The sequence below is a fragment of the Gigantopelta aegis genome, chromosome 4 (genome assembly GCF_016097555.1).
Source record: "Gigantopelta aegis isolate Gae_Host chromosome 4, Gae_host_genome, whole genome shotgun sequence".
NCBI classification, from domain to species: domain Eukaryota; kingdom Metazoa; phylum Mollusca; class Gastropoda; order Neomphalida; family Peltospiridae; genus Gigantopelta; species Gigantopelta aegis.
The window spans coordinates 3,786,862-3,802,963 of NC_054702.1; the positions used below are offsets into that span (position 1 = coordinate 3,786,862).

Consider the following 16,102-nt stretch of genomic DNA (forward strand, 5'->3'; position numbering starts at 1 on the left):
ATAATTAATAAATCAATGTGCTCTAGTGGTGTCGTTAAACAAATCAAACTTTTAAAATTCTATTTCGCTTATCCCAAGCAGAACCCTTCGACTGATTCATCAAAGGCTGTGGCATGTACTATCTTGTCTATGACAAAACACGTATATAATAATCCTTCAATTCTGTTTTTAGTAGCCTATATGGCGGCAGCGGGTTTTCTTTCTCTCTCTCTCTACCACGTGTAGTGTAAAGATTTGCTGAAGTGTCGTTAAACGAATATTTATTTCATTTCCCTGCATTGAAATAGTCCCTTAAATTTTATAACACAACATGTTAATAAAGTCCATTACGTATCGAAATATCAATAAAGTCTATTACATACCCAGCATATTAATAAATTCCAACATGTAAATAAAGTCCATTACGTAGGTTACGTACCCAACATGTTAATACGGTCCAGTACGTACCCATTGTTAATAAAGTCCATTACAAACTGAACACGTTAATAAAGACATGTTAATAAAGTCCATTACGTACCCGACATGTTAATAGGATCCATTACGTACCCAACATGTTAATAATGTCCATTACGTACCCCTCATATTAATAAAGTCCATTACGTACCCACCATATTAAAGGTGCATACCCTACTTTCAGCCCGTGAAAATGTGCACTACTAAGTTTAGTTAATCTATAAACTGCAACACATTTGGATAAAGTTATACGTTAAAATGTACACTACTAAGTTTAGTTAATCTATAAACCTGCAACACAGTTCTATAAAGTTATACGTTAAAATGTACACTACTAAGTTTAGTTAATCTATAAACCTGCAACACAGTTCGATAAATTATACGTTAAAATGGACACTAAGTTTAGTTAATCTATAAATCTGCAACACAGTTGGATAAAGTTATACGTTAAAATGGACACTAAGTTTAGTTAATCTATAAACCTGCAACATAGTTGAATAAAGTTATACGTTAAAATGTACACTACTAAGTTTAATTAATCTATAAACCTGCAACACAGTTCGATAAAGTTATATGTTAAAATGTACACTACTAAGTTTAGTTAATCTATAAACCTGCAACACAGTTCGATAAAGTTATACGTTAACATGGACACTAAGTTTAGTTAATCTATAAACCTGCAACACAGTTGGATAAAGTTATACGTTAACATGGACACTAAGTTTAGTTAATCTATAAACCTGCAACACAGTTGGATAAAGTTATACGTTAAAATGTACACTACTAAGTTTAGTTAATCTATAAACCTGCAACACAGTTCGATAAAGTTATACGTTAAAATGTACACTACTAAGTTTAGTTAATCTATAAACCTGCAACACAGTTTGATAAAGTTATATGTTAAAATGGACACTAAATTTAGTTAATCTATAAACCTGCAACACAGTTGGATAAAGTTATACGTTAAAATGAACACTAAGTTTAGTTAATCTATAAACCTGCAACACAGTTGGATAAAGTTATATGTTAAAATGTACACTACTAAGTTTAGTTAATCTATAAACCTGCAACACAGTTGGATAACGTTATATGTTAAAATGGACACTAAGTTTAGTTAATCTATAAACCTGCAACACAGTTGATAACGTTATACGTTAAAAAGGACACTAAGTTTAGTTAATCTATAAACCTGCAAAACAGTTCGATAAAGTTATACGTTAACATGGACACTAAGTTTAGTTAATCTATAAACCTGCAACACAGTTGGATAAAGTTATACGTTAACATGGACACTAAGTTTAGTTAATCTATAAACCTGCAACACAGTTGGATAAAGTTTTGCTCCAACGTACTCTATCAATAGGCCTGAAAATATGCATTTTTCTTTGGATTTTTTAAGAGAGAAAAATACTACATAACTCCATTTCGTTCTGTAATATTGAAATATATTTAGTTAAATAGTTTATTATACTATCAAGTCATTTATTTTGTTTTACAAGTCTGGTTGATAAAAGCGGAAGCGCCTTGTTGTAAATTACTGTTTTTGTTTACACTGTGCATACAGGAGTTGGTCGGAGCTGACGTCACTTCGCTCCAAGCTATAGTATCGGACTCCACGAAAACGAAACAAAATGGCTGCCCCAGTTAGCAGGAATAATCACGTTTTTTATTAACTCTAAAATAACGCGTTTTTCATTTCTTAAAGTGTCATTATGTGTTGATGGTCCGGGTATGAAACTTTCCAACACATCAGGTTCATGTTGGAATTTAGTCTTCCTTGAATCTACAAACCTGCAACACATTTGAATAATGTTATAACAGGGAGAAGCAAAATTCTGTGATCTTTATAGGGGAAATACCGTCTAAAATAATTTGAGCTTGTCTCGATAACCATTACTTCTCAGACGAACGTGCGTTTTCACAATTATTAAAAATGCATTTTGAGGTATTACAAAAACCTGGATGATCAGACTTCAGGTGTACGAAAATTAATTTTCTAAATAATAAAATGTAAGGAGCTTAAATGATCAAACATGTCTCCAATAGTGGAACATACGTCGTAGTGTTTACAAACTAGGGTTATGTCACTTTAATAAAGTCGATCACGTACCCAACATGTTAATCACTGCTTTCTTGGCTCTCGTCTTGGCGCTGCTCTGACAGGCCTGGCCGGGTATCCCTCCAAACTGAGACTTCTTTAGAGACAGACCAATCAGAATGTACATCACAGAGATCGTTGTCATGGGCAGCACGAAGAACACATAAAAGGACACTTGGAAGACGTGCTTCATCCGGGCTAGCCATATCAGCGGTATATTACACTGGAGCGAATCCAAGATGGCCACCGTGGAATTAGGATAACTGACGTAGTAGAATATCCGTGTGTGAACAGGGTACGGCATGGCGCTCAAGCACGCTAGCACCCAGATAGCCAGAACCATTTTTGCTGCTCTGCGAAGATTTGAAAATGTCTGAGATTTAATTGGATGACATATAGCCACGTAACGTTCCACTGTGAAAGCGGTGATAGTCAAAACGGAAGCATATGACGTCATTTCCGATAAGAATGATTTGAATATGCAAAACACCTCCCCAAATCTCCATGGATACGCTTCCCAGATGCTGTATAACTCTGGTGGGAGACCTGCGTTTAAAAAAAGAAAGAAAGGAATATATAGTAAAATATTTGTAAACCAGGCTACATATTTTCAAAGTTACTTAGCGCTATGGCCGGCCTCGGTGGCGTCGTGGTTAGGCCATCGGTCTATAGGCTGGTAGGTACTGGGTTCGGATCCCAGTCGAGGCATGGGATTTTTAATCCAGATACCGACTCCAAACCCTGAGTGAGTGCTCCGCAACTGGTTCAACAAAGGCCATGGTTTGTGATATCCTGCCTGTGAGAAGCGCAAATAAAATATCCCTTGCTGCCTGTCGTAAAAGAGTAGCCTATGTGGCGACAGCGGGTTTCCTCTAAAAACAACAGTGTCAGAATGTCCATATGTTTGACGTCCAATAGCCAATGATAAGATAAAAAAATCAATGTGCTCTAGTAGCGTCGTTAAATAAAACAAACTTCACTTCTTTTTTTTTTACTTAGCGCTATGATATAGTATAACCGTCGTATGCTACGAAGTCGCCACATCGCATGACATAGCCTACGACTGTTATACAATATCGTAGCTCTAAAATAGTTTCGAAACTCTGGGATCTGTGTCTATTCTGTGATATGATGTTTTTTCTGGAGGTTTCTTATAATTTCGAGTTTTAAAAATTATATTAAAAAAAATAATGCAATCAGAGGTAAATGATACGCATATAATACTAGAAGCAAAAACTAAGGTATAATATATATATATATATATATATATATATATATATATATATATATATATATATATATACACACACTATCGTTCTCATTACATCGTTAAGATTTCTTCAGTTGCAGATACAGTCAACTCTCGTTATAACGGCCATGTCTGTGATGTGCTTATATTGCCGTTATAAAGAATTTGCCGGTATAACGATTTTGTGAAGAGTTATCTCCCTTCGCTCATTCATTCACATACTTAGCTAGCTTTAAAACAATAGAACATATAATACTAGGCCTATAATATGTAATAACTTACTAACAAAGAAAGAACAACAAGAAACATTTTAATTTGCTTTTAATTCAAATAACAAAAATTGATGAAAATTTACTAGCTGAATTCACAGATGTCACTTTCTTACAACAAAGACCATGATTGATGTTTGAACGTGTCCGGCGTTATAGCGCTCGACTGCACGTACTGCGTTCCACAACGAGCCAACAATCGAAGGGTTCTGCTCAAAGTACCTTATTGCAAGAGAAAGTCTTGTTTAGCCTCACATTTCTTGACCACATCTGCATCGTTGTCGTCAGTGTCATCTGCACAGTCGTCACTTGGAATATCATTAGAAACGTCCGACACGATTTGAACACTAGCGTCATCACACAGCGATTCACCGGTTTCAACGACGCTGTCAACGGCAATGTAGGCAGCTGCATCCACTTGGTTTACACCTGGCATACGCCTCAACAGAACTTGAAGTTCCTACAGTCGCATGTCACCGTCGTCGTCGTCAAGGTTACACATCGGGACACTGCTCTCTCTCTCTCTCTCTCTCTCTCTCTCTCTCTCTCTCTCTCTCTCTCTCTCTCTCTCTCTCTCTCTGTGTGTGTGTGTGTGTTGTGTGTGTTATGTGTGTGTCTGTGTGTGTGCGCGCGCGTGCGTGTGTGTGTGTGTGTTATGTGTGTGTGTTATGTGTGTGTGTGTTATGTGTGTGTGTGTGTCTGTGTGTGTGTGTGCGCGCGCGCGCGCGTGTGTATGCGTGTGTGTGTGTGTGTACGTGTGTGTGTGTGTGTGTCTGTCTGTCTGTGTGTGTGTGTGAGAATACCGATATGTTGCCAGCAATTCACAATGGTTAATGCTTTCATACTTCCACGCTTCTTTAGCAATGACAGAACATGTCTGATGGATACGGTTTGAACTTTTTTTCCTCAGTGCAATCCAGGAAGTAACTAACCAGCAACTTATTGTAGAATCCTGTGAAATTTCGGATAATTCTAATTCTAATTCTAATATACTTTATAGTCATCCATGAACAGTATCAACTGTATCTTCAATAAAGTCCAGTCAAATTGTATAGGTACTTACATATCTATTTATAAAGATATTCAGGTAACAATAATGTGACAAATATGATTGGTATTATAACAGTCATAACCCTATACTGAAGTCCAATCTTGAATCCCCATTATTTAACATCTGTTACGAAAGCAAAACAAACACACCCACACCCCCACACACCCGCACACACATCCACACACATCGAGAGAGAGAGAGAGAGAGAGAGAGAGAGAGAGAGAGAGAGAGAGAGAGAGAGAGAGAGAGAGAGAGTGGAAACAACAACTTCGGGTCATTAACACTTTTTATCAGAGCACTTTGTTTTTCATTAAAGACAAAAATTAACTGAAATTAAAATAAATATAATTAATAAATGGATGAAAACATATATAACAGGCATATGTTATTAATTAATAATACATTTTGTGATTTTTTTATAGAGGCAATTGTATAATTAATAATTGGAATATGCTTGTTTAATCTCTGGGCAGCATGGCATTGCTTAAGGCAAGATAGTGCCAGACAGTATTAAGGCAAGATGGTGCCAGACAGTATTAAGGCATTGTACCGCACCATGCTAAAACAGGCTAGGGAAAACGATATACTCGTACGCTACTAGTGGCTTACCAAAACCTCTAGAGACAAATAACATCAACTGCGTGTTTACGGGAACTCTTACTTGAGAATATTTAACACAGATACACACACGGTGACGAGCTGATGTACAGATATAATCTAAGACAATCCTAGAAGTGAAATATAGTCACAGACTATTAATATAAATTAGTGACTTTCAGATGTGAACAATTATCTATCGAGAAGACAAATCTGTGGCAAGAAACTATCAACATACGATATACAAAACGACAATCTGCCACAACTCACTTTAGGGTTAAAGAAGACTAACTTCATATAGTTTAATACAACAATTAAGAATTTCCAGTAGAAATGACGACAGATTTGTAGTTTTTGCACATCGCCCAGTCAGTTCTCCCAGATATCCGCGAAATATTAGCTGATAACTCCTACAGACACGGACTGGGGCCACTTCAACAAATTGGATATTTAAGTTTAATGATGTTCTCTGCTTCGGCAAAGCCACGTGCATACCAAAGGCACATCACACTGATCTGGAAAACCGACGAAGGAAAGAGCGCATCAACGCTCAAACGCAATAACACCACGTGGAAGGTAAAGTCTTTAACAGTATGCCACATTTCTCACACGATGAATTAAAAACCATTGGAGCAGAAACAAGAGTTCATCGGTCGCGATCTCACCAAATATAATAGTAATGTCTAGACAACAATTCAACGCCAAAGATAAAATAAATGAGTCTGAAATGTTGGACAATTTACGAAATAAAGTGAACTGAAATTTGATTCTGAAAAAAAAAACGTCCTATACTATTACCACTGCTGAAGAACTTGATGAATGTCGGCACGCGTTCTGGTTTCCAGATAAGATGTTATCCGTATGGTCCTCAGAAATTGCTCGAGTGTGTTGTCCTTATTACAGTCAGAGGCTTCGAGATATACCGCCAAAACCGAAAACATCGTCATAAGAATGTTCTATATATATTCAAGACCGAAAATATCGTCATATAGGTGTTCGAGATATACCACAAAAACCGAGAACATCATCATAAGGGTGTTCGATATGTATCCAAGACCGAACACATCGTCATATAGGTGTTCAATAAGCTGAAAGGCTGCGAGGCTGTGTTATGTAGTAGTCTCTACTAGCAATGACAGAGTCGGGTGGTGTTACATAACATTTGTGCCAAACATGTTTTGGACAACAATTTGGCGAACTAGAGGTTGAGTTCACGATCTTCAAAGAAGGATACGAGAAATTACCCACGCCCACACTTGTCGCTCTCTAACTTCGCCGCCTCCTTTCTTCTTGTCTTCACACTAGTGGTGTTCCATTATCGATTATAATCGAAAATCGATCGGATTGGCTTTTACGATGTGATGATCAATTATACAAATCCATAATCGATTGTGTGGGAAACTGTTAACTGTAACTGATCCTCCAGTTTAGATGATAGAATTAATGAAAATATACAGTGGTTTGGGTTTGTTTTCATGTGAATATACAGTGGTTTGGGTTTGTTTTCATGTGAATATACAGTGGTTTGGGTTTGTTTTCATGTGAATATACAGTGGTTGGGTTTGTTTTCATGTGAATATACAGTGGTTTGGGTTTGTTTTCATGTGAATATAAAGAAAAATTATATTAAATACTTTTCCCGACGCCATATAACCGTAAATAGAATGTGCTGAGTGCGTCGTTAAATAAAACATTAAATAGTTAATAAATGTACAATTAGCCATTTGCACACGACAATAGGTCCATGGTCCTTATTATTCAAAGCATTCTAACCGATTTTGTAATCGAAAGTTGATCGGTTGGTGCCAACCGATTATAACCGATGATCGATGATGAAATCTCAACCGATTCCCATCACTACTTGACGATATAGACCACGGCGACGGTGACAATGGACCCAGCGTTATCCACACCAACTCCACGCATCATAACTTTAGAATGAAAATTGGTGATCAAGCTTCTCATGTTCGACAAAAATCCTACAGTGAGTTGATGGCCAACCTGCTGACTGAATCTATATACATGTACTAGTAAAATCAGTGTAAAAACAATCTTACTAAAATAGAAGAATTGTAAGCACACACAAATGTAATAATATCAGACGTGTCTTAAAGGGACATTCCCGAGTTTGCTGCAATTTTTAAGATGTTATATCAACTAACAGATTGTAATTTCGTATCAAATACATTTTCCTGCATAAAATATTAGTGGATGTATATTAAACGTGTTTCTGATCGTTCTAATATTTGTACTAGTTTAAATGTCATTTTATTTCATAAAATATATTTATTTTGTACGTACGAAATTATTTGAAGACAAAATCCAGTTTGGGCTTCTTACAAATATTAAGACGACCAGAAACACATTGAATATAAAGACACTGATATTCTAAACAAGAAAATATATTTAATATGTAAGTTTAATCGTAGAACTATTTCATTAGTCGGAAACATCTTACAATGCAGCAAACTCAGGAATGTCCCTTTAATGTAATACACGCAAGTACAATCCCTATAGAGACAGGTCGTTTTGACACTAATACAATCGTGTTTGACATGATATATGCCTTGTATTCAATCAAATCATCATAAACAGGTTCCATATTGCAGTTAATGTGAATAGTGGTCACATTGAAACATGTCTGGTTAAAATAAATAGAATCACTGTGGATAGTGGCCATATCGAAACGTGTCTGTTTTAACACTAATCAACGAATGCATGTCATCACAGCTGCATTTTTGCCAATGAGCTCTGTCCTGTACTATTTGTTTTATTTAGAAAACTAATTTGGGAGTGGCAGTCCTCTTCGTGGCGGTCACAAGGATGTATTGTCAAAGTAAAGGATCTCCTTGGGAGTGGCTGTCCAATAGACGAGGCACTAGACAGATATTCACAGAATCGACTACTATTTCGCCAAATTCGCCTATTCAACTCTGCACGACTTCATCACGGATTACAGTTTTGTTGTTTAGATTTGTTGAAAACATTAAATGATTGTGAATGTTGGTCATATTGAAACGTGTCTTGTCAAAATAAATAGAATCATTATGGAGTGGGGTCATATTGAAATGTGTCTTGTTGAAATAACTAGAATATTTGTGAATAGGGGTTATATTAAACAGTTTCTTGTTAAAATAAATAGAATCATTGCGAATAGACATTTTGAAACATGTCTTTCTTTTCCCGAGAAAATTGACGACAATCGGCGTTAAACTACTTGCCAGTAAGACATAAAAAATATAACTTTTTTTAAAAAGTATATAACAAACGCCGTGGCGTACATGGCCATTGCATATTTTACATATTCAGTACCGTATCTCTGTACATGACTGATTCCAGAAGAAATTATGTTAGTGTCGTGAGCATTGCCAACTGTTTTGCCTAGAGATAAGAGCTGACCTTGACATCAACAAATGGTTCCAACCGAAAGACGACTGCCACTTTATAGTGCCAAAAACCCTAATCCTAAACAAGAAAACATTTGAATGCTCACACGGATATGAGTAGAATAATATTATATAACAAGGCCAGGTCGTAGAGTAGAATAATATAATATAAGAAGGTCAGGACATAGGGTTTAACGTGCACATTCAGAACAAGCTGTTGTAGCACACGCCTGTCAAGAGCGCAGGTATTGGCCTAAGCCGGCTCCTCCGTCCAGTACAGGAAAAGGGGGTGGGGTGGGAGGAGGGACCGCGCGCTGGAAAGTGCAAGAGAACACCGGCAGCCCGACAAGGGTTCGGAAACGGGCGTAGACATTTTTGGTGCTTTGAATTTTGAAGGTCCCGTAGGATTAGTCAACAAATGAAAGGATTGCGCAATTTTCATGAGGTAATTTGGAACGGTTCATCAAAAGAGAAAAAGAACTCCGAGTGTTTAATAGAACTATTTCGTAACTTATTTTAAGGACGAAGTACATTTATGCTTCAAATACTCTGTTCCGGGTAGGATGAAGATGGGGTAAGAAGATGTTACTAAGGGAAGTACTGAAATTGTTCTCGGTTGTTATGCAAGTGGAGTCTAATGAGCTTTATGTTGTTATGTAGGTGTAATGGATTGCCTCCCACTCACCGCCATACCACAAGAGGGAAACCTCCACGAAGCCCTGACAGAAGAGAGTATTAGTCGCAGGGGATATGGCACCAAGCTTTATAGATCGTGACTTTAATTTGACTTATCGGTTTGTCTGGCCTGCCGTATGTCATGTCAGTGCAGGTAATTTTGGCGTAACTCAATAGTCTGGGAGAGAGAAAAACTCTTAAATAAATGTTTTAAAGCAAATCATGACTCCATACGCGGGTTTTCTTTAAATAGATCGAAAGAAAACGGTTCGGAGTAAACGATTATTGATTTAATATGGACGCAAGTATGTGCACAAATTGAAGGTTAATCGTCTTGATTAATAAAGTGTCAGACTCCTCGATGTGATTGTATATTTGATTGACACGTCCATTAAAGTCGAGTCTCGTCCGCACGTGGCTGCTAAAGGCACCGCGGAATCCATTTTCTTCTCCGTAATTTTTTATCATCAGATATTAAAAGCCATCAGTCTGGAATATTATTTTAATAGTCGTCTTTGCCACAGCGACTGACGTTACAATTTCAGCCAAGTTTCGAAATTTAAATGAAGTAATTTGTCGGTGGATCCATTGGACTATTTCCAGTTCCACTGGACTATTTCCCGTTCCAGCCAGTTAACCATGACTAGTATATTAAAAGTCGTGGCATGTACTATCTTGTCTGTTGAATGGTGCATATAAAAAATTCCTTGCTACTAATGGGGAAAACTATAGCGGGGTTCCTCTCGAAGACTATGTCAATATTACCAAATGTTTGACATCCAATAGCCAGTGATTAATAAATCAATATGCTTTAGTGGTGTTGTTGAACAAAACAAACTTTTTATCACTATTGTATCGAAAACAAATCTTGCTGTTGAGTTTAAATTAGACTATGTTAAGTAAATGTTAACGACAATTAATTTTAATTGACCCTGACCGACGTCACAAAAATGGCATTTTTTGTAACGTGAGTGACGACCAATTAAATGGCCACAAAAAGACCACTAGTGATAGTCTGGTAAATTATTTTGTAACGTGAGTGACGACCAATTAAATGGCCACAAAAAGACCACTAGTGATAGTCTGGTAAATTATTTTGTAACGTGAGTGACGACCAATTAAATGGCCACAAAAAGACCACTAGTGATAGTCTGGTAAATTATTTTGTAACGTGAGTGACGACCAATTAAATGGCCACAAAAAGACCACTAGTGATAGTCTGGTAAATTATTTTGCAACGTGAGTGACGACCAATTAAATGGCCACAAAAGACCACTAATGATAGTCTGGTAAATTATTTTGTAACGTGAGTGACGACCAATTAAATGGCCACAAAAGACCACTAATGATAGTCTGGTAAATTATTTTGTAACGTGAGTGACGACCAATTAAATGGCCACAAAAGACCACTAATGATAGTCTGGTAAATTATTTTGCTGCAATAAGTAGCTTATACAAACCTAACAGCAGGAAATGCCCTGATACAAAATTAACTATACAACAGGTATTTGAATTTAGAAAATGTACCGCCAGGCCAGTCTCCGAGGAATTGGCCTTTGTACAAACAAATCGTTTCATCTGGTGTACAGTACAGCTAACTAGCTCAGTATAGTGGACTCTTTCATCCGCCGTGTAGAAAAGTCCCGTAAAGGTTACACCAATTAAACTGGTGTCTCAAGGCTGACTTTATTTTAAAAATATTCATGTGTACAAACGCTATACCATATTCAACAAGGGAATATATATATATATATATATATATATATATATATATATATATATACATACATATATACATATACATACATATATATTCCCTTGTTGAATATGGTATAGCGTTTGTACACATGAATATTTTAAAAATATGTATACATGTATATATATATATATATATATATATATATATATATATATATATATATATATATATATACATACATACATACATGTATATAAAGTCACCCCTGCAATAATAAAGGAATTATCCCTAGATAGGTTTTCATCTAAAAGATGTTCCGACAGCTTTTGAGGCTAAATTGCATGAGGACTGGCAGTTTGCATCGTTAAATAAACCCATCTTTCCTTCATTGGGCATCGTAGCAGTTACCTGTTAGTAGTATCAGACAACACACTGAAGGAACGAGAAGAAGGGTAGAGGATGTCGACCTGCGTTTTAGACAGGTGCTATCTTTATGAGATTACAATAAACGTTGTTTTGGGGGGTTTTGGGGGTTTTTGTTTTACAAAATCTGAAAGACAACGGTGTAGAACATGGCCGGAGTCGAGTGTGAATTTGGCCGAATAGTGGCTGAATACACGACTCTCTATCTTTTGCCTCGTCTCAAAACCAGTACTGTAACTGTACAGAGCTCATTAGAATACGTACAGCTGTTATAACATACTATGTCAAAAGTGTTATTAACGCAATTAAAATATTGAACCTTCCCACCATTATTTGCGCTTTGTTTTGTTTGGTTATTCAATAAACTGTCTCGTACGCTTATGCATGGATAATGTATTTGTCAAGCTATCATAATGTAATGTTTTAGCTGCTTACATTTTTGTAAGTAGGCTGGCTCTCAACTTCCGCCCCTCCCCTAAATTATGCGATAGTTATATATTATATATATATATATATATATATATATATATATATATATATATAAATATAATTGGTATACTTTCTTTTCATCGTCAGTTTTATATATATATATATATATATAAACTGACGATGAAAAGAAAGTATACCAATTATTTTTTTAAAGTATTAAAACCAACACAAAACACAAGTTGATGCAAATATTATATTTTGAAAGTATAATAATTTGGCGATAAATAAACACGAGTATACTCAATAAACAGCACTAGGGGTGAAATGTGCGATTTCATAAAGGACCGCTCATAACGAAGGTGAATAAATTTTACCACAAAGAACATGTTTCAATAGCGTGTATGTCCACCATGTGCAAGTATGCACACATGGACCCGACGTCGGACAGAGTTTGTTAAACGCCTAATGACGACATCACGTATTGCCCTCTACTCCTGCCTCAGTGCCTGTACCAACTGATCCCTGTTCAGTGGAGGGTTAGGACGACGTCGAATTCGCTGGCCATGGTGATCCCACAAATGTTCTATCGGTGACAGGCCATGGCGAAACATGGACGTTGTTTGCGGCGAAGAACTGTTGCACCACACGAGCTGTGCGAGGTCTGGCATTGTCCCGTTGAAAGAAGAGTCTAGGATGGTGTTGCAAGAACGGTAACAGGACGGGACGTAAAATCTGGTTGATGTAACGGCGTGCGTTAAGATTTCCGTCAATGACAATAAGGTCTGTCAGCTGTTGGCCACAGATACCGCCCCAAAACATCACAGATCCACCACCAAACGGTTCAGTCTCCTGAACACAGCACGGAGCTGTTCTCTCTCCTGCACGTCGGTATATCCGAGTCCTGCCATCAGCTCTGAATAACTGGAACCTGCTCTCATCAGAAAAGAGTACACGTTGACAGTTCCGATGTTGCTAACGTTGAAACTGACGTGCCCAACGTAAACGTCGAAGTCGATGTTGCCTCGTCAATGTCATCCCTCTGAATGGTCGATAGGCCCCGATACCATGCTGTCGTAGTCGACGACTGATGACATGTCCAAGGCCAGTCGCAGCAGATGACATCACAGTGAGGAATCTGTTACGTAAGTGTAAGATGCGGAGATGGCGGTCCTCGTTGGCTGTTAGACGCTTCCAATTCGTGGTCTGTCTGCAGTTCTGCCAGTCACCCTGTAAAGCTGTATTAACCTGGTGATCGTCAATTTTGTGTAATTCAGGATTGTTGCCACATGGGCATAACTCGCACCCACCTGCACCATACCAATAGCTCTCTCTCTCTCTTTCTTCAGCAGTTAGCCTTGCCATGTTCTCTGGTGTTTTACTGTTGACTGAGGCATGTTTTAAGCAATGGCACCCTTTTTTTTATACCCTTATGTACACGAGTATCATGTTCCTCGTGCAGTATACATTTGATGAATAAACTCATTATGCACGTGCGGCATCGCCCAAACGCAGCAATGTGCGACTATTCGTCACTGATTGCATTATAACGAACAATACTGGAACCTATCTAACCTTCCATGAACGTGTATTTGTTTATTTATAATAAAAATAATTGGTATACTTTATTTTGATTGTCAGTTTATATATATATATATATATATATATATATATATATATATATATATATATATTACAAGGAATCCCTTCGGGAACATTTGTGCCACGTGTCATTGAGGCCCCTTAAATGAATTTTCTGGACCTGCCACTGTCAAAATGGTGTGTGTTGCCTTGTCTGTGGTAAAGTGCATATAAAAGATCGCTTGCTGCTTTATTCTGGTGGGATCTAACTCAGTCGACAGAGCGCTCGCCTGAGGGTAGTTGCGTGGTAATATCGAATCTCCTCAGTGAAACCATTCTCAAATTATTTTTCCCATCCCAACCATTGCACCACGACTGATATATCAAAGACCGTGGCTCCTATCTATGAGGTGGTACATATAAAATATATCTTGTTACTACTGCAAAAATGTAAACTATACTTCAGAATTCCCAAATGTTTGACATCCAACATGCGATGGTTAATAAATCAATGCGCTCTTGTGGTGTAATTTACCATTCTTTTAACGGACGAGGAAAAACGATTCTTAAATATAAAGATTTTGTTTTAAAGCAGGCGAAAGGTCTTCTGTATAAATACACTTTGACCAAATGATAGCCGTTTGTGAGATGATCGATCTTGGTTATTTGAGAACTTGAAGATTACTTCCGGCTTTATTTAAGACAGAACAAGCACAAATGCAAGCCATCTCTTCCTCTTTATAATCCGATTCCAAGAAAATCATTAAGCAAGCTAAACATCTTTGTTCTTTCTGATTTCAACTACGACAACATAATTTGTAGCAATGGTACTCCGCGTTTAAACGCAGCAGTTGCAGAATATCCACAGAACTAGTAGTGATGGTAATGACCTATCATGTCAATTATCGTGCTAGAACAGGTTTCATATTTTTATTAGCGCCACGAAACTGTCACGAGTTGTTTGATGAATCGATTCGGTAATGGGATGACACCTGCTATCTATCCCAATCACTTCCTCGTGCACGACATTTACATACGTATTCACTGACAGAGAGTCGTTAAAAAGAGCGAAAGTATATACATTTATAGCCTCGTTTTAATTGTAGTAACGACTTTTAGCAAGCGATTTATTGTTCTTTGTTTGTACATATTTCCCGTGACGCATCACGTGTAATGTGAGAAAAAAATCGTGGTTTGCTGAAGGTTCTAATAACATTTTAGATAGCATACTACAAGTCGTTACTACAAATCATACAGTGAGAACGCCCCTTGAGGCGTTTTTTCTTGTTCAAGGTCAGTGTTTGATGAAACACCTCGTGACACAAATAGTTTTGTCGACGGTTTGAAAAAACATCATCCTTTAAAGATCTACAATGTTCAAAAGATTAATTACCATTGGAAAATTGCCATATCTTAAAGATCCACAATGTTCTTAAATTACCATTGGTTAAATGCCATCTCGTAAAGATTATGTTTACAAGACGTTAATAATCTGAATAGAAACAAAAATTAATGGGATTCAAAAATTACAGAAAACTAAATTAATATTTGCATTTCTCTTTTGATGTTATTTAGAAACTCATTACATTATTACAACGGTATTTTACAAATTTAATGTTTGTGGGCGTTCTGGTATTTGTTGCGGCTCAGTATGCATTTTATAAAAAAACCCCCAGGTTTTAATATTTAAAGGGGCCAATAAAAAAGACGAAATGTTCGTTCTAAGCCGTGGGCTATGTTGACATTAAATTTTATCGCCCGATTTCACTGCATCTACTACAAAGCTTCCTGATGTCCTTTTAATGAAAACCTCATTTTATAATAAATTCTAATAGTTTTTCTTGCTGATGCTTGTGTAGCTTTAAATCTAATTGGTTCGTTTATCTCTGCGAGCGATATTTCCTGAATTCAGTTTTCTAGCGCGTTGTTGGATCTGACCAGACTTCAGGGTCATCATAGCTATGGAATTATATGTGCGGTAAATATGAGATAAATCATAAAAGTAGTACGAAATGAAAAACAAAAAGTTTGCTTTGTTTAACAACACCACTAGATGACATTGATGAAGTAATCATCGGCTATTGGATGTCAAACATTTGGTAATTTTTACATATAGTCTTAGAGGAAACCCGCTACATTTTTTCATTAGTAGCAAGGGATCTTTCTCCACCTGTAGGATAGCACATACTACGGCC

At 37.0% G+C, this 16,102-nt stretch overlaps 1 protein-coding gene across 1 annotated transcript in view; it reads right to left on the reverse strand.

Moving 5' to 3' along the window:
* Positions 1 to 16,102, reverse strand: part of LOC121372167 (pyrokinin-1 receptor-like) — an 84,216-nt gene that overhangs the window by 17,428 nt on the left and 50,686 nt on the right. Inside the window, exon 2 of the mRNA XM_041498444.1 lies at positions 2,564 to 3,097. Within this exon, the coding sequence (XP_041354378.1) occupies positions 2,564 to 3,097 (534 nt within the window). The remainder of the gene's footprint in view (positions 1 to 2,563; positions 3,098 to 16,102) is intronic.